A 19,771-nucleotide genomic window follows, 5' to 3' on the forward strand; every position below is an offset into this window, starting at 1 on the left:
TCTGCGTTAAGGGCAACAAATGCTAGCTAATTTTTTAGGTGTCTTACCTATCCTCACCCCTCCCTTGTGTGCTCTCGCTTTTGTCATGTGCTCAAAGTCCAATCCCATTGTTGTGTTTGCCCTTGATCTAATGTCCACATATGAGGGAGAACATACAATTTTTGGTCTTTTGGGCCAGGCTAACCTCACTCAGAATGATGTTCTCCAATTCCATCCATTTACCTGCGAATGATAACATTTCGTTCTTCTTCATGGCTGCATAAAATTCCATTGTGTATAGATACCACATTTTCTTAATCCATTCGTCAGTGGTGGGGCATCTTGGCTGTTTCCACAACTTGGCTATTGTGAATAGTGCTGCAATAAACATGGGTGTGCAGGTGCCTCTGGAGTAACCTGTGTCACAGTCTTTTGGGTATATCCCCAGGAGTGGTATTGCTGGATCAAATGGTAGATCAATGTTTAGTTTTTTAAGTAGCCTCCAAATTTTTTTCCAGAGTGGTTGTACTAGTTTACATTCCCACCAACAGTGTAAGAGGTTCCTTTTTCCCCGCATCCTCGCCAACACCTGTTGTTCATGGTGTTGCTGATGATGGCTATTCTAACAGGGGTGAGGTAGAATCTTAGTGAGACACACTTTCTAATGAATGGATATTTTTTCTTATTATTACATTTTTGTTTCCTATCTTCACAATGAATATGCAGATTATAGAAAATTTAGAAATACAGACAGGCAAAACCAAGATTCATAGCACCAATTAATTTGGGATCCACTTTTCCTCTTCTATTTATTTAGTTCTGACTCCAGAACTAAAAATCAGATTTTCAGATTAAAAGATGTATTGAGTGTCTACATAAATGAAATTGAGAAGTCCTGAAAGCCAGTCCAGATGGTGCAAATGTATAGAGAGCTTCAGGAATCAGAATGTTATCAGAATTGTGAACAATAACTAGTATCAGAGAAAATCAGTTTTCTGCTAGTATATAGATGCCAATTTAAAATTAGATACTAAAATTTTCAGCTAAAAGTTTATAGGTATGGTAAACTTCAGAAGTAAAAGTTTACAAGTAATCACTTATTTCTTATAAATTCTATCAAAAAGCTGTTAGATACCTTCTTATACAATTTAGAAGAAAGCCAATTTACCAATTTTATCTATAACTTGATGGGAACAAAGGTTTTCCTTAAAACTAAAAGAATTCACCAACATTGCTATGACAAGTTGCCCCTTTAAGCCATTCTTGAAATGCCTTTCTGTTTTACTTTATCTTGCTTAAGTGATTGGTCATATGTGTTTTAAGTGAGGGATAAAAAGCTACCAATTAGGGAATTTATAAAGGCTTTGAAAGCCCTTATACAAAGATATAATCAAGTAAGATACCATGATCCCAGTTCCCCACAAACTCTTCTGAAAGCAAGTCTTGTGAAAGCAAGTCTTGATGTTATGTATGCACTTGTAACCTATTGTTTTACTTCATCGTAAGTCAGGATAGGACTCCTGTGTTTTCATGTTTCATTCTGCTGATAATTTAAGAGTGTGCGTGGGGGGGGTGGTGGCATGTGTGTGTCCTAGCTTTCTTTATTGAGTGAAGTTTTCTACAACAAAAACAGCAAAATGCAACTTCATGCTTTCTATTTTGCTCTGATGTCCTCTGAAGTCTTCTTGGAAGAGATTATTTGGTTTGCTGACAAATCCATACCTCAGAGAATAACCACGTCACTGGAAACTTGCTCTTCAATTTCCCATGTGTGTCAATGTATAAATTAACTGACCTCTATTCCTAGTCAAACTTATGCTCAGTTACATTGAGGACCATCATTTTAGAAGGAACCAATAAATTTCATAATTTTAGAAAGTCCCAGAATGTATCTCATAGAAGGAATTATTAAGTAATTGCAGTAAGAGGAAAGAGCTGAATGAGCCTGAGTGCTTCTATTAATGTCACATCTATTTTCAAGAGTGCTCAAAATAGTTTACCAAAATAAAACAGAATTTAAGGTACATCAGTGTCATATATTTTATTGTTTAAGAAAAAATGCATACACTATATTTCAATAATACTTTTAAAAGCTATATTTCATCTTCCACTTTTTTCTCCAAGTTTTGGTTGCCATGACAGACTTTACTTTTACATTCAATATTCCAGAAGGGGAGGTTTTCTTTCAAAGCAGCTCTATCCATATGTATGTAGTTATGAATCCTGGGTTGTGTGCCTAAAGTAAAAGAACATGAGTCAAAGGTATATACTAAGAATACATTATAAAAATCCCTTTTTGCTACTGATGACAAGAACAATGTGTTCCATCTTTATAACAATGTATAAGTTTTCTAAAGAAAGCAAAATTCATCATTTCAAAAACATAGATAAGACTATACTTAAAAGTAATTGCTAGACAAATGAAAATAAGGTATTACATTTCAACATATGACTATGTTCATTAATTACTGATTATTAATCTATTTATCTATCTATCATCTATATTTATCTATCTACTTCTCATCTGTCTTTTTCATTTACTGAAAACTTTTCCTAATTTTAATGAATGAAAATTTTAGGGAACAATACTTTCATTCTTTTCAATAGTACTTTCCAATGTTGGTCTTACTGCTGAGTTAAGTGGGCCTTGGTTGTGCAAAACCTCTTCTGTGGCTGTGTAAGAAGCGTTATTTTAGTATAGCACATTGGCTGTTCATGAATCACCCTGACCTTTTCTGACTCCCTTGCAAATCTACTCTGTCTATTCAATGCAGAATCTTCTTGAGAAGAACAAAAGCACAAAAAAACAAGAGCCTTTATATAAGAGCTTTGTTCTTACCTGGAGAATTTTGTCATTTGGAAAATAATTAGGGAGAAACAACAAATAAAATAAATGAAAGTATACTGTCAATAGTCATGACCATAGATTTACTCAAATAACATATTTACTACTGATTTGACTGAACCCTGTAAATTCCTGGAAACCATTTCTATATTCTGCAGGCATCTCAAACTGCAACAAATATTACAATGTTTTCCATTTCATATTTTAAAAAACTATTAAAATATTATTTAAAAAGGAGGGGATAAGAAAGTAATAGAAGGATGAATTTATACACTTATACATTATATACATGTATGGACATAACACAATGAAACCCCCTTGTACAGCTAATATATGCAAATAAGAATAAAATTTTTTTAATATCTTGAAAAGTGTTGAGAAATATTTTCAGATTTAATGTAAAGATTGAGGAGGAATCACCATTGTAGCAATCTATAAATTTCACAAAGAATGCTTCACTGAAATTTCGAAATGAAATTGATTTTTTGGGCTGCATGACTGTTTATTCAGTGTGTCATAGTATGGTTTGCTCTACTTTCTGTTTTGTATTTTTTATGACAGAATCTCCATGTATAGTCCAGGTTGGCTTCAAAATCACAATCCTCCTACCTCTGTCTCCTGAGTGCTGTGATTACAGGCATGCCCCATTTCCAGGCTTCTTCTTCTTTCTTAGTTCTTCTGTTTGAAGGGGGTGGTACTGGAGTCTGAACTAGCAAGTCTCATGCTTGCTAGGCAGGTGCTCTACCACTTAAGCCACTCCACCAGTCCCTTTATTACTTCTTAACTTGCTCTTATACTTTAATATTTTCTCAATTATGGGAAAATATTTCTGGACAAGTGATAACAAAATTGCTTATGATTTAAAACAAACACTGTTCCTTTTGCTAACTCTAGTGCAAAATGCCTAAGTTCAAGGCTCAGCATTCTAACTGGGGAAGTCATGATACTACTTAGAGATTAACAGACTGATGAACAGGAATGGAAAACCAGTCAGCAGGTACCGGGATGGGATAGCAGGGTGGAGGGGACAAAATGGAAATGTCATTAAGAGATTTTCATATGGGGGAGCATTTCTGTGACTTAGAATGTAATTATTTGACAAGGATGTCAGAAGTAAGCACTAATAGTAAAGTACAATTGAACTGGTGGAATGTCCCCTCGAACCTTGTAGGTCATAACTGTATCACCTGAACACCCTGTTTTCCCAAAACAGAAAAATTCACAGTTAGGTTAAGTGGAGTCTTGAAGACAGTCCTCGGTTTAGGAACAATGGAGGGAAATGAGGTCAGATCTTGAGGAGCGTAGATAGACTTCATTCTCCTTGGCATTTTCTTAGGGTAGGGAATTACAGGGCTCTGAGACCAGAGGAGACACCCTGATCTGGTGGGTTTTGGGGGAACAAATGTCAGACTTTCTCAGCATAGCCACTGTGGAGATTCTATCACAGGTTTTACAGCCCTTCTTCTTCCATACCAGAGTCTAACTTTCATACAGACAGACCAGAGATGTGGTATGCACCAACACACTGTGTTCTATTCTCTTTTCCAAGTTTTTGTTGGAGAAATCCTTAGCAATTGTGATGTTATAACATGCTATTATGGAGCACATATTACCTAGGGTCACATGTCACCTATGGTGAGTGATTCGAACCCAGGATTCCATCTCTGGGATCTGCAATGTAGCTGTTCTATGGAACTGACTGTTTAGTTTGCCTCTCATTAGAGAAACACATAATAGCAACTACTACAAAAACCTGGGATAAGAATTTGAGGACAAGTAGTTATTTTGGAAGTTCTTCAAGAAAATACTGATAGGGTGTTGGAGGCCAGTGCTTTGTGGTCACTGACTAAAGGTTGATACGAGAGGGAGGTGTGGTTTCCCTGGCTAAATGGGGCTCTGACAGCCAGAGAAAACCTGAGAAAAATGTTTGCAGCTCCTGGTGGCTGGATGATGTCACTGTACACTGCCTGAAAGGATGATGCTGGGAAATTTGACGCAGGGGTCAGCCCATTTGATTTCAATGCTGAGGTTATACGAGCATGAAATTTGTCTTGCAGAGTTTCCACTTTAAAAAAATACCTGGAACACCTTATATAAAAAGTGAATTATCATGACCTCAGAGGTAAAACACTTATTTGTTCATGCATTCATTCATTTATGGGTTTACATTGGTTGGTTGAGAATTAGTGATACAAGTCAGCAATTCAATTTATTTATGGCTATGAATATATTCAAGTTTCTACTTTTCCTTTCAGTGTGCTTGTATAACTATGAAATAATTCACTAGTCTTACATGACTAGCAGCTATTTTGGCTGTGATGCTTATGTAATTAAAATAACAGCAGTGGACATACCATAACGGTCTTCACTGGTTCCTCTCCACTTGAATTGAGTGACAGGCATGGAGCATATGCCAGAAACACTCTAATGTTTTCACATCCATTTAGCAGGCCCTGCTCAATTCCACCATATCTCTGCCCCAGGTACTACCTTTGTGCTAGAGCTTTTGACTTCTTTTGTAATTGCCCGACCTAAGAGGTGTTAGATGTGGAATGGATAAAGCATGATGATGTGTTTACCTCTACACTATTTCTGTAGCTCTGCACTATCTTCACACCCTGCTGTTTTTGATATTGCACCCAGCCTCATCCTCACCTTCGTACTTCCAGCCTAGACATAGCAATGGACAGGGATATATTATATATTAATGATGGCATCAACAATGTATCAAATTCCACATGCAATATGACCATGTGACTCTATATCAGGAGGTAAATTCTATTTTTCCTTCCTTTTGGATCTGAGTGGGCTTCATGACTGTTGTGATGAGTCAAATGTGACAGATGTTGTAAGGTGCCAGTGCTGTGTATACACTTTCTCTGATCTTCTAGCTTCCATTTCCTGTTATTTGTAAGTTAGAAGCCATTGCAGTAAGTACAAATAATCTAAGATCTCTGTGTTGTGAGAAGCCAAGCCATCTTGAAAACACTACATGAGACATCATGTAGTGATGAGGTACAGAGTGAGTGAGGTAAAGAGTACAAGAAGGTGTGCATCACAGAAACAAGGAGCACCAAGTCACAAGACATGCTAGCAAAGCAGCTCTCATGGGAGTTGACACTTACCCCTGGCCTCTGTAGCTGTTACCACATGGAGCAGAAACAAGTCACACTTCTACTCTGGTAATTAGTTTAAGACACAGTTGTGGAAAAGTGTGTTACACATCAGTAAATTCCTGGGACATAATGTGATACCTGGGAGTGAGAAGGTGCTGCTATCGTATAAAGCTAAAGCAAGTGGCATTGGTTTGGGGACCAATGGACCTCTCTCAAGGAGACCATTAATCAGATCTGAATACACAATGCAAAAATTGATATAAGGGGTCCTGATAACAGGGAAAACAGGAATACAGGAAAAGTTGACACATATTGTATAGTAGAGAAAAGTTTGTCACAGTAGTAATGCAGAAAAAAGAAAATATACAAAATGATGTGATGAAGTTGGCTAAGAAGCTTTAGAGAATAAATTCCAAAATATTTCTTTTAGCTGTATATTGTAAGGTAAAACCAGACAGAATAGCTAAAGAGTAGATTGGTCATCTTTCGAGAAGAATTTAGGGGGAAAGTCAAGTATTAGGATCCAGAACTTGGTAAATCCTGCAGTAAAAATAACTTGCATTTTCAGCCTTTCCAAAGGGCAGAATATTCTCAAGGTTATTTTGAAGAAATGACTTCAAAATAAAAGTGAAAACATGAATCATGGGTGAAATAGGGCTTCAAGATTAAGTTCAGATCAAAATTGCAAGTATGAGAACATTCAGTTAGCTAAAACCTTCAGGAATCTTAAACTATGCCTTGTAATTCCTCAACTAGTCAATAGAAATTCTGACATTCTTAAAGGTATTTTTCTCAACATTTAGCTTTTAGCCCAAGGCAAAGAGGGAACTCTCTTAAAGAGATTTGTAAGGGTGATTTTTATCTGATAGGCAGAATCCCAAAAAAGACCTATTGGAAACCCACAAAATTTTTAAGAAAAGTGTATTGATAATAGCATCAGAGCAATACAAGGAAGATGTTCTGGCATGAGCTAAGCTCTCCTTATGAAGGAAAGTCCATACTCATAGTCTTAGTCTTCTCTGGTCTTCTCAAGCCAGGACATAAATCTCTTCTGTTTCCCAAAGGTTTCTCATAATTCATATTAATTATTGAGCTTGGCTGTGATGCAAGATTTCTTGGCTTAGATATCTATTGCCATGTTATGGTTGGATCCAACCTGTGGCACTGCTGGGAAGTGGTGGAACCTTTAGGAGGTGTGGTCTAGTGGCAGGAAGTGAGGTAATTGTGTTACCTGGCCTTAAAAGGGAAATGGGGACCCCAACCACTTCCTCCCTGTCCCTCTGTTTTTGCTCTCTGGCTACCATGAGTTGAGCAGCTTTTATCTCCCATGCAATGTTTACTATGATACTCTGCCTTGCCAATGGCTCAAAAGGAAGGGAGTTAACTACCCACGGACTGACACATCCAAAACTGTGAGCCAAAATAAAACTTGCCTCTTTTTAAATTGTTTTCTTCAGGTACTTCTTACAACAAGAGAAAGTTGGAAGTTGAACACACCGCATTGTTATAGTAAATCATAAAAAAGTATGACTTGATGGTACAGATGCAAGTATAAACATAAATATAGATAAAGATGTAAACACTGAAATAAGTGCAGGTACCTGTGTATAGGCATAGATACAGATATTATCCATCTACTTAGACTCGTATGCAGTTACTGCTATCCTCCACACACAAAATAGATATAATTCTGCTCATTGTGCTAATAAAATACAGTGATATTTATTTATACATGATAGTCACTGTGCTTAGTGATTTATATATAATCCCATTTGATTATTAAATAGCTCTGTGTTATTAATCCTGTTTTTCATAGAAGAGTTTATAGAGCTTATGATTATTATGTGACTACCAATTGATGGGGCTGGTGTTCATGCAAAACGTCCCCATCTACACTCTTCCTAACTTTCCTCACATCACATCTAAAAACTAAAACTCATACTAAAAAATTGCCATTGCTTAGCAAGTGGGGTTATTATTACTTAGATGGCCTATCACATACAATGTGTACCCACCTGCTCTCTCCTTATGGTTGTATTTGTGTGTATGTGCTTCCAGTAAGACTTTGCAGGGACATAATAATTTCCACCATCTGTACTTATTTCCTATCTACCAAGGAAACCTACCTTCACTTTCTTCTTCATTAACCCTCGTGATATTTACTACATCCAGAAATAGCTCTAGTGGCATATACACTTTGGCTACAATTGAATAGGTCCCCAAATACATGCAGCATAGGAGCTTTTATTGAAACCAGGTGAAACAATCCAAAAGACTAGCATTTTTTCCCCAGTAAGTTAGAAGATCTGACATTCTATCAGCTATGTTATAAATAAAGTGACATTACAGAAATCATCCCACTTGTTCCCTCCTCATTTTTAACATATTGTAGCTATATCCTGTGTCCTAAATGATGAAAACTAGTGTTGTAAAGACACTGATAGTGACTGTGGTCAGACATGACAACACACACCTATCTATAATCCCAGAATTTAGGAACCTGGCAAAGGAGGATCTGCAGTTCAAGCCCAGCCTAGGCTACATAGAGACCCTCTCTCAAAAGAAAGCTGCCCCAGGGTTGTGTGACATAGCTCATAATAAAGTGCTTGCTTCCTGTGCAAGAGGTCCTGGAGTGCACAAGGTCCTGTTCAACAGCCAGAGCCACAGAAATCATGTTCGTCAAAATGGAAAGCTGTTAGTTCAGAATGGTGCAAATGTCTCCTACATGCCTCAGGGAGTAGTTGAGGAAGGAGGAGACTGAAGTGAATTATCAATTGCTTCTTCTGATTAAATAGGCTGCTGACATTTAGGAAATTTGGTCAATTGTGGGTCAATCAGGGTTTTTAAAGGACGCAGAGATACTTAGAATTGGACTAAATAAAAAGCATTATTCAAAGTAGAATTTTCCAAACTTTGGCTCAAAAGAAATCTACTGTGTGTTGCAAATGTAAATTAAAGTCATTTTAACTTATTCAGCTCCTATTTCTAATTCAGATATTAGCTGGTTCTTATATGTTGAGCTGTTGAAATGAGTAGTCCTTGTAATACAAAAACATGTCTCCCATCTTATAATCTCCAAAGAAAAAAGAAAAAAACAAGTTTCCTAAAAGAAGATATTAATATTTATATCCTATAAATATTCAAAAATTATACTCTCTTTTCTGTCAGTCCCGTTATCACAGACCCACCTTGTTCAAAGGACTGTGTGGAGACATCTTTCAGGATTCCTCTTGGAATGTAACTGCTTTCTGTCACTGTCCACAACCTGTTCTTTTTCCATTAGAAGGCATCATTTTAGAAGGGACAACAACTATAACAGGAGTTGGGAATTGTAAATAGCCTCCTAATAACTATAATAAACCCTTTTGTGTCCTAAAGAAGTATATCTATAGAGTAGCAACATTCTGTCAATTACAAAATTATTTTGAAGACTATTATTTTAAATGACAATTTGCCTAAAACATGGTGGTGTTTTTCCTTGGTTTTTTGAAAATTATCACAACTATAAGTGCTTGGCAAAAATTCTGCTACTATATTGCTACTTTCTGAAATTAAACTATTTTGAAACTTGGACTATCCAAAAACTAGGACAAAGTGTTATGGTTTAAATATGATATGTCCCCCACAGGCTCATGTTTTGAACACTTGGTCCCCAGCTGGTAGAGCTATTTTGGGAAGTGGTAGAAAGTTTGGCAGGTGGGACCTCACTGGGGAAGTGCGTTGCAGGGCTTGACTTTGAAGGCTATACCTGATTCCAGCACTTTCCCCTGTCTCTGGTTTCCATGAGGTGAAGGAGCTTCTCCACTACACACTATGCCGCCATGTTCTTCCCAAGCTCATGGGACCAAGTGACCTGGACTGAACCAATTATTTTTATACCCTTCTTATTTCCAAAAATAGAGACATCAAAACACAATTGTCACATGATGTGAAATAACGTGATGGAAAATATGTACCAGAAAGTACTGGCTAAGTAGGCTTAAATAAGGTAGTGCTATGAAATTTCCAGTCCAGAAGAGGCTGATAACCTCAGTTTATCCAACAACTCAATATATTCACACTTCTAATGAAATTATATTTTTTATTTTTCAAATCATGATCATAAGACATACTATTTGTTTTAAATGTAAGATTTCAAAGATGTTGATCTATCTCCTATTTTATGATGACTTTCTACCTTGTCAGGATATACCTACAGATTGTTGAAGAGAAATTATTTTATAAGTGCTGCTTAAAATTGGCTTTATTTGAGTACTACAGATAAATTTTAAGGACACTGTTTGGCAGCAAAATACTTATTAATAAATTTTTGATAAAATAATGTTATAACATATTGATTTAATAAAATGGAAAAATCAAACATTTACATTTCGTAACTATGTAAATAAATTTAAAATGTTTCTTAGCAATAAAAGTAGTAACATACTATTGGAAGTGTTTGCAGCATTATTTTATTTGGGTTATTTTTTGTAACATGGACTCTTTTAGCAATAGAATGACAAATTTGGGATGTTGTCAAATTGCAGATAGAGTAAATGAAGGAACCATAGTGGACCCAAAGCTTCATTGATTTCTGTAGAGAATTACATGCACACAGACAAATAATACAGGCATTTGAATGGGAAGACTAAGTGTCCTACACTAATTTATTTAGGGTTTTAGAAATCTTTCCTACCTACCCACCATTGTTATGAAGGTACAAGGTAAAAGGAAAGAAATGACACTTATGTGGGCCCAAGAAGCTGTAGTTCTGCATTATGTCTCATGATAGTCTCAATTTTTACTCTAACTTTGGGAAGCCATGACAGAACACACTCTTCTAGGACAGCATATTTAACTCCAATGATCTATCAGTTCATCGGCTGCCCTTTCAAAATATCTACATCTTATAACTTGACCATATGTGTTCACAACCTTCTCTTTGAGAAGCTGAACTTTTCCCATATGCTGTTTATTTTTCTCAGAAAGAAAAAAATGTGAGCCTCTATTAGGGAGATAGCATTACTCAGCAAGGGGTGATTCAAGGAGTCAAGAATGAGAAGACAGCTTGCCAAGCAAGCAGAATGTGGCAGAGGGCTAAAAGTATGTGTGCTAGTGTGCAAAAGGAAAGGTAAGGGAGCCTTCATGGAAAAGGTTGCCTCTGCAGCCTGGGAGGACCATAGTCCAGCTTCTGCCTTGGCTCCATCTCAGGTAAGCATCCCTAAGTGTACCTTTGTCCAGGCAGAGGGCCAGGAAGTACACACTGTCTCAGTACTCAGGGTGGAGTGGCTCTAGGATCGGCTCCCCACCCCTAGCCCCAGCTACTGCCCAGGAGAGCACTGGGCAAGGAATACCAAATAGGGCACAATTTATGAGAACTTTACTTAAAGGAAAGACATGGACAAAGGTTGTGACCTTTCCCCACTTCTCGAGATTTCCTTTCTGAATTTCCTGTACCCTTCCCTTTTGATACAAAGACCATGTGTCTAGCAAAATTTATGATGGTCACTTCCTTGACTGTGCTACAAAATCTGTGTTTTGAGACACAGACCCGGGTAAAGAGGAAGGAAGAGAATACTTGGACAGGAGATTTAGCAAAAAATCAAGTTTTCATTGTTCTGTCTTCAAATTGTAGATGTTAAGGTTACCCTGTTTTCTTGAAGAATTTTGTCATTTTCTTAAAGATGGTACATTTTGTGTATGAAAAGTAATGACCATCCAATCTTAAAAAATAAAAATAAAAAGCTTCCTATATTCATTGAACTGTCATCCAGCATCACTGGCCATTTGTCAAGAACCCCACCCTCTCCTCCAGAGGTGACCCTGATCCAGGAAATGTTTCCCAGTTATCATTGTTGTCCACTCCTCCCTCTTTTAACATTGCTTTTGTTTCTTCACAGTTGGGGGAATTTCCTCCTCAATGCCACCCACCACTGCTTCCCATTTCAGCCCTCCCTCCCTGCCCCGCGGGCACCATACTGGCCTGTGGGTCACAGGACTTCCATGGCCCTGCTGCCTGTTTCCCTGTGGATCCTTTTAGGAATCCATATGTGGGCGGATACTCAATAGCTCTGCGTGCATGGGCTTGTGGCTTTAGGTTTTCCCAGCTACTAGCTCCTCTGCAATACAGGCCTGTTTTCTCTCTCTCTCTCTCTCTCTCTCTCTCTCTCTCTCTCTCTCTCTCTTTCCTCTCTCTCTCTCCCCCCTCTCTCTCTCTGTCTCCTCTCTCCTCTTCCCACCTCCTCGCCTCCCTCTCCCCCCACCTCAGCTCCCATCGCGCACATTCTCTCTTGCTCACGCTCTCTCTTCCAAGTAGACACACACACCTCCACTTGTGACGGAGTTGCAGCTACCAAGAGATCTAGGAAGCAAAAGCCTGGAGGCTACAGTCTTAGAGGTTGCACCTGAATGTTGGGGATTTCTTCCTCACTTGACGGCCACCACAAGTCTTCTCATCCCACCCTCTCCCAGCTTTGCGCTGGAGAACATGTGCGCAGCACCGCGGCAGCACACTCACCTCTCCAGCCCTGCGCCCCCGCGTGGGCGCAGGCTTCCCAGGGCAGCCGCGACAGGTGCGGGGAAGTGAAGGCCAGGCGCGCGGCGACACCACCCAGATCCTAGCTCTCTCTGGTCCCCTGCCAAGGCCCTGTCTTGTCTCTTTGGCCTTTGGAGCCAATCTCAGGATTCACAGCGCAGCACAGTGTCTGCTCGTGGTCAGCCTCCCCGGGTTCTCCCCATCCTTAACTCCTCATCGCTAGGGTCCCCAACTAGAGCGCAGACCGGGTTGTGGACCTGGTGGCGCTGAGTCCGCGATGAGAGCGCTGGAGGTCCCTGGCTGCCGAGGCTGCGGCGGGGGCTGGCGAGGTCCAGCTGGAGCAGCCACTGTGCTAGGCGCGTTCATCATCCGCAGAGGCCAGGGACCAGGATGGGGGTAGAGGGGGACGCATCTGGCCAGGGGAGGAGGAGCTGCTGCAGCGTCTGGGGAGGGACTCCCCAACCTCCCTCGCGCTCCAGCCCTGTGCAGTGCTTACTTGTGCTTGCTGTTCTTTCGAATTTGTTTATTCGCTTTTTGCAAGCTGAGGCGCTTCGGGTGCTGTTCCAGCAACTCCTTTCTACCCTAGTTTAACGCGCGCGCTTGTTTGCGTTGCGGTGGGGTTGGGTTTGCCTTTGGATGGTTTTAAATATTTTGAGGGGGAGAAAGATAAATTTCAAGAGTATTTTGGTGTGGTAGTCCTCGATATCTGGTCCAGTGATTAATCCTGAAACTTTTACAGTTGGCCTTTTCTTCCAGCGCCCCGGGCTCATCTCCCAGACTGAGCATCATAAACGGGAAAAAAGAAGAGCTAGAAATCTCCATCGGTAGGTGAAATGCAAGGAATGTGAGACAGACTCACGGCAATTGGAAGCCTTAAAAAGTGAAAAAACTAACACCTATAATGCCAGCACTTGGGAGGCGGAAGTAGGAGAATTGCTAGTTGAAGGCCACTCTTACCTACAAAGGGAGACCCTATCTTAACCATCCTCTCCAAGAAGAAGAAAGAAGAAAGAAGAAGAAGAAGAAAAGAAGAAGAAGAAGAAGAAGAAGAAGAAGAAGAAGAAGAAGAAGAAGAAGAAGAAGAAAGAAGAAGAAGAAGAAGAAGAAGAAGAAGAAGAAGAAGAAGAAGAAGAAGAAGAAGAAGAAGAAGAAGAAGAAGAAAAGAAGAGGAAAACCCACAGGGAATTTTCCCATAACGGCCCCTTCCCCTTCCAAGCCTTTTATCTAGAGCCAAAATCCACTGGGGATTTTGCCGATTCCTTTCTCGCCCCTTCTCCCAGGGTTGGCGAAGTGTGTAGGATCCCAGCCTGGTCCTTTCTCCCTCCCCCCTCCCCTCCCCCAGGATCCAAGTGGTTGTGCTGTCCTTGCTGTCGCCGCCACCGCCCATTCCGCCGCGCACCAGCCCGGGGGGCGCCAGCTGCGCGGAGCTGCCCAATTTTACCCGGGTTTCGGGCTTCCTGGGAGGGGGTCTTGCAGCCGGGGCTATGACTAAGGCGCGCACTTGGTAACTCTACCGTCTTCCTGCTCCTTTCTCTTCCCTCCCTTCCCCGCCCCCTTTAGCCACCCTCTTTCCCCTCCACCACCCTCGAGCCCTCCTCCCAGACGCCCACCCACCCGTTCGTCTTTCCGCAAGATCGCAGAGGTGGCGCTGAGCCCGGCGAGCCCATGACGGACCCCTTCCTCCTGTCTTCAATGCCTCAGCGGAAGATCCCCAAGGGCTGGAGAGAGGAGGGCTGCTGCTGGACGTCCTCCCGGGGAGGCTGTTGCGACCTGCTGCTCGTCCTGTATGAGACTGGGGACTGAGCGAGCCCCAGCTGCCGCCCTCGCCGCCCGCTCCGTCGCTGCCGTCGGTCGGGACCGGCCCCCTCCTCGCTCCGCCCGCCCGCCTCCCGGCCCCGGCCCCGGCCCGGCCCCGGCCCCGGCTCAGGCTCCTGCTCCGGGCGCCCCGGGGCTCTCCCCGCGCCCGCCGCCGCCTGCGCGCCACTGCCCGCCGCGTCCTCCTGACAGCTGCGGCGGCGGCGATGATGCAAAGGAGGAGGGTGCTGCCGGCGGCGGTGCTGATGGAGGCGATCCGCGCCCGGGTGTGATGCGAGCGTCTTGGTGGGGTGCTGGCTTCGCGGCGGTGAGACCTCAAGCAAGAGCGAGAGCGAGCGAGAGCGAACCGGGGCAGGAGACGGACCGATTCGGATCTGGCAGCTGTGGGGGCTGAAATCTGTTTCTCTCTCTCTCTCTCTCTCTCTCTCTCTCTCTCTCTCTCTCTCTCTCTCTCTCCCGCTCCTCTCTCTCTCTCTCTCTCTCCCTCTCTCTCCCCCTTGTATTTTGTTATTGGTTTGAATATTTCAAATCTCTGGACTCCATCCTCTCCCTCACCACCGACGTCTTCCCGTCTCTAAATGGAATTAGTGGAGATCGGAGCCCCTGGTGTAACGCACAGACATGATCTATGGACGCAGTTTATTTCACAGTGAGTACCTTGCCCGCCACGCGAGTCGCTCCCCGGTGCCGTTCCTTCCTTCCTTCCCCTCCTTTTGGCCAAACGCGCGGGGGGAAAGCCTGGCCACCAGGCTCCAGCCAGACCCCGCAGTCCCCGCGAGTCTAGGGCAGATGTAAACTTTCTGTATTGCAGCATCAGAGCCCAGCGTGGGGGCGGCGCGCAGTGAGGCGTTGCTCGACCTGCCAGGAAAAACAGTCTCTCCCCGGGCAGGAACCTTCAGGGTCCAGCAGAGCCAGTAGTTCAGAGACTGGCACGTGCGCAGAGGCTGTGGCCAGAGTGAGGGCGCAGGTTGAAATGGGGAGGGTGCAAGATTGATACTTGGTGGAATTAAAAAAATTATTCCTCTTTCCTGGGCTTGGGGAACTCAGACCCCTATGTATGTACCCCAGGGCACATGTGAACCCAGAGCTCTGCGGAGGGCAAGTGCCGGCCTCAACTCTTCTCTGCCCACCAGCACTCTGAAGCTGCTTCAGAGTGTGACAAAGCTTGCAGTGTGAGGTGGGGAGGAAGTGTGGAAAGACAGCATCAATAAGTCATGAAGTAAAGGCAGTGTGGTGGGAATGTCATATTGTGAACAAGGTTTGGAGGGTTAATCCTGTGCCACGCAGTGAAGACATGCTTGCCCATGGGTTCCACACAGAACATGGTCCTAGCGTGACTCCGTAAAAACAAGGCAGGAGAGTAAAGAAAAGACCAAATGCGCACCCTCTAACTGGTGGCCACATGCCTCTGCCTGTGTTTGTGGGCCGAGGGGGGTGGGTGGGTGGGGGGGGGGGGAGCGGGAATTTTAGAATCCTGGCAAGTCAGCATATTTTCACTTTTTTTGCTACTTAAACACATTCAAACACACCCATAAACATAGTAACAATGACCACTCTTAAGAGTAGCTGACTTAACTAGTATATAAAGTAATGGCATTGATAATTTCGCAAATTTTAATATTAAGAACCAGATAATTTTCTTGGAATAATGTTTAGGTATAAATTTATAAGCTCCTGTACTGAGCTTTACAATGGCATATGCTTGTGAATTCTGTCCTCCCTTCCTTAATTCATTTTAAATAGAAAGATGAGAATGTAGACCTTTTATGTAATTCAGCAACTAAATAAATAACAAACAAAAGAGGACAAATTAGAAATTATGAAGATTAGATGATGACTTTAACACTTGATAGTTTCAGGTTTTCTGAAAATGTTGAGTAAATCAAGAATTCAGAAGTCAAACAAGTTCAGATTAAAATGCCATTCCAGGTTTGTTAAATGACAGACTAGAGTCTCTGATCCTGAAGAAGTGATTATTGAAATACCTCTAGAAATCCCCTTTTTAAAAATAATAATCTGTTTCTAAATAACAGTAAATACTGAGCCAAAGCTAAGGTTAGGAAAGAAGAATTTCACAGCCTAGAAAGTTCTGAGGATGATGTTCCTGCATAGTTGAGTTCAAGTTCATTTTAGTAACAAACCTTCTTATAATGTAATTTAATGCTTCAACCACATCAATCTGCTTTTCCCTTGTTCTTCCCCGCCCCTCCTCCACCATTATAGGACTTGCTTAAATACTTATGTTCCAAAGTGTAACCACCTTGGCAATGTGGTAGGGTCAGTCACAGAACTCTCTGTCTCATTGTTAGCTAATTTTTTCCTCCTTTTACCTCTCTCCCTTTAAAGACATGAGCAAGACCTGTGACAAAGTGCAGCTTAGTAACAGTGGACACCTTGAAGTCCCACTGTAGTTTGTGTGACATTACTCAAATATAATGTTGCCTCTTAGTTTTGAAGTATGGGTTTGCCTTAGCAATTTGGGTCTCATCCAATCTAAATGTGCATTTCTTCCTTAAGGGATTCCCAAATTTTTCTTTTTCATTCTGAATTCATTTTTTTGCAAGTTCTCAGTCAACTTGTAACAATTAGCAATGATAAAACTCATCTGCTTTGGTATCATTTTATCTTTAATTCTTGCTATTTTTTTTCAACAGGAGTTGATCATTTGGTGTGTATTATCTTCTAACTTTTTTTTTCTCTTTCAGTTGTAGCAAGTTTGATCATCCTTCATTTGTCTGGGGCAACCAAGAAAGGAACAGGTGTGTTTCTTTGAAAAAAAAAATGGTAGCAAAAAACCTGTAATTATTTTTGCATTTTCCTCTTTTCCTAATACTTTTAATATTACAGAATATCTGGACATTTTATAGTGTGTATAACTGATTGGTTTTGACTAAGAGAGCATTTCAAAATTAATTTACTAATGGATATTATAAGAATGTCCTCTCTATTTTTAGTGTTATAGAAAATTGGATCATGGCTCATCTTAATTTTTTTTTGTTTGTTTTGCTGTACAGAAAAGCAAACCCCTTCAGAAACACAGAAGTCAGTGCAGTGTGGAACGTGGACAAAGCATGCAGAGGGAGGTATCTTTACCTCTCCAAACTATCCCAGCAAGTACCCCCCTGACAGGGAGTGCGTCTATATTATAGAAGGTAAGAGGGGGGCAAGAGTAACAGAGCTGGGGAACTAGAACAAAGCCTGGTCATTTTATGCTTTGGATGGACAATATTCATGCAGACATTACAAAAATTAATTTTGGAGACCAAGGACATAAATATCTCTGAGTGAAGCAAATTACTGTGAAATCCAAGATCAGGCTAATTACTGAAATTATTAGTAATGGGTTGTGAACAAGGCAAATTCTGGGAAATAAAAACAAGTCAACAATTTAAGAGCTTATTTTGCTATTTTGATTTAATTGATTGACAGTTTTAAAGTAGTAGAAAGGATGTGTAGTTGGTCAAGTATTACCTAGCATATAATGGCTTTAGAAATTAGTATTTAATTAGTTTAAGAATCATTACAATAAACTCTACACTCATTACTGTGTTCTTTAATGTTATAAAGCAACAAAATCATTATGATTGTCAAAGATGAATCTATAATCATGTTTTCTAAACATTGATCTGAATGACGGTTACCTTATTTAAAGTCATTGTCAGAGTTCTAATTTATGATGCTTTCTTTCGCCATTTTTTTTCCAACTTGAAGGATAAATAGGGCTGAAAAAAAGAGATTCACCTCTTTTTGAGCATTTCCCATTTTTGTTAACCTTGTTAACCTTTTGTTAACCTGTGTCAAATATAGCTTTTAAAAATATATGAGCATTCCTTCTAGTGACAGATGCTTTCAATATTTTAAGTGTTAGCATCAATTAGCCTAGAACTTTTGACACCTCCCCCCCCCCATGTGCAGTACAGACAAAGCAACCTCAGTGAAAGAGGTACCTGTGGTCACTATCTACTTAAAACCAGGGTCCTGCGCCTGTTATAGATCACTCAAAAGAAATAAGATCTGCTCATGTGAATTTAAGTATCTCTATTTGGAAAGATTCTTTTTCTCATGGCAATTTTTGAGCCCAAAATCTTTCCCTTCCTCTTGTCATACTCAAAGTAGAACATTTAGCAAAGATACGCTACATTACATAAGCTCTGATGTTAAAAGGATAAAGCAACAAACACACTAACAAAACCCCAAAGGTCTGATATACGGACTAATAGAAATGAATATTGAAATATAGAGATTGTGGGCTGAAATTAGTTTTTCTTTTTAATCAAGTTAGTATCACATATCTGTTAACTAAATACGTTAGGAATAACATATGTTACTAACTTTGTGCAGACTTCATGTATATTAAAACATTTTAGCAACAGGAGGTAGGTAATTTTTTGTCCTTGTTTGAGTCAAAGAGAGGGTAACTATCTTCCTTACAGTCACATAACATTATTTGTATTTTGAAACACTATTTTAAAGTGCTAAATTTTTAAAGAGAATAAAATCAACCTGTTCTCATATTTAAAAGATGAACTCAGAAACAAAGCTTTGCATGTCAATTGTGTTTTCATGTTTATCATTTGTGGGGGCATTAAAAACATTGCTAATCTTTTATTATAACATTATGGACATATTCTAATTCATTTGTACTTATGTCAAGGACAAAGTTAAAGTGAGGGTATAAACAGAATCTCCTTTTACCATTAAATCTGGCTTTTTGATTCTTTTAGAAAGACCTTTTACACTTGTTTAATAACAAATAGCCACACTTCTGGGCACAATTAAGAGATCACTGAGCAAAACATATATGACTCCCCCGTAATTGTGCTTATAATATGGCTTTCGGATTCTCCCTTTCAGTAAACAATTTAAAGGGGTCTCAAGGTTAACAAAAGACAGTCAGAATAGGAAAACAGAAAGAAAAAATACTATGAGGCATGGATGCTAACCTTCTTTTATTTATTAATTATTTATTTATGAATTTATTTAATTTATTGCTGTACTGGGACTTGAACTCAAGACCTACACCATAACCACTCCACCAGCCATTTTTTCCTATGGTCTTTTTGAGATAGGGTATCATGGACTGTTTGCCTGGGCTGGCTTCAAACCGCGATTCTCCTGATCTCTGCCTCCTGAGTAGCTAGGATTATAGGAGTGAATCACAAACACCCAGCCAACCTTCATTTTAAAGAACATTCAGGAGGTAATCAAACCCTATATAGATTAGCAAGTGCAAAAGGTCAGAGATATAGTAGAACTTTTGAATGGATGAGAGGCTCAGGGGAGAAGGAGGTCAGTGTTGTCAGATGGAGAACCCAGTATTGCATGTATTACATCCATGGTAGTTTGTATATTAAGTCGCAGACAATGGGGATATCGTTGGAATTATTTTGGTAGGGAAATTATGTGTGATTTTGATGAGGAGGTAGCTGAAGGAAAAGAGGATAAACTAAGAAACCATTGCAGAAGGCCAAGTAAGTCACAGTGAAAATGTGATTGAAAGAA

The 19,771-nt window shown here is 40.5% G+C and overlaps 2 protein-coding genes across 6 annotated transcripts in view; one reads left to right on the forward strand and one right to left on the reverse strand.

Annotated features, from left to right (window-relative positions):
* Nucleotides 1–2,023: 2,023 nt before the first annotated feature.
* LOC141422431 (uncharacterized) lies at nt 2,024–14,892 on the reverse strand. The gene is made up of 3 exons (XM_074069578.1): nt 14,871–14,892; nt 14,069–14,650; nt 2,024–2,215 (listed from the first exon to the last, which is right to left on the reverse strand). The coding sequence occupies exons 1-3, from the start codon at nt 14,890–14,892 to the stop codon at nt 2,073–2,075; spliced, it is 747 nt and encodes a 248-aa protein (XP_073925679.1). The 3' UTR covers nt 2,024–2,072.
* Neto1 (neuropilin and tolloid like 1) overlaps nt 14,489–19,771 on the forward strand; it is a 134,418-nt gene continuing 129,135 nt past the window's right edge. For 3 of the 5 annotated variants that reach the window (XM_074069645.1, XM_074069646.1, XM_074069647.1), the window contains exons 1-3: nt 14,489–14,918; nt 16,975–17,028; nt 17,284–17,421. In XM_074069645.1, coding sequence (XP_073925746.1) covers nt 14,891–14,918; nt 16,975–17,028; nt 17,284–17,421 — 220 coding nt within the window. In that variant the 5' untranslated portion in view covers nt 14,489–14,890. The remainder of the gene's footprint in view (nt 14,919–16,974; nt 17,029–17,283; nt 17,422–19,771) is intronic. The other 2 variants (XM_074069644.1, XM_074069648.1) reach the window with 2 other exon arrangements.

This window comes from Castor canadensis, chromosome 4 (genome assembly GCF_047511655.1).
Source record: "Castor canadensis chromosome 4, mCasCan1.hap1v2, whole genome shotgun sequence".
NCBI classification, from domain to species: Eukaryota; Metazoa; Chordata; class Mammalia; order Rodentia; family Castoridae; genus Castor; species Castor canadensis.

What these genes read in the sequence shown, in the direction of transcription:
- LOC141422431 (XM_074069578.1), bottom strand. Translation starts at nt 14,892, where the DNA reads ATGTCTGTGCGTTACACCAGGG. An exon ending in GTCTGTGCGTTACACCAGGG is followed by an intron (nt 14,651 to 14,870) that starts GCTCCGATCTCC and finishes CAGCCCCCACAG; the next exon opens with CTGCCAGATCCGAATCGGTC. An exon ending in TCTTGCGGAAAGACGAACGG is followed by an intron (nt 2,216 to 14,068) that starts GTGGGTGGGCGT and finishes CTTTTACTTTAG; the next exon opens with GCACACAACCCAGGATTCAT.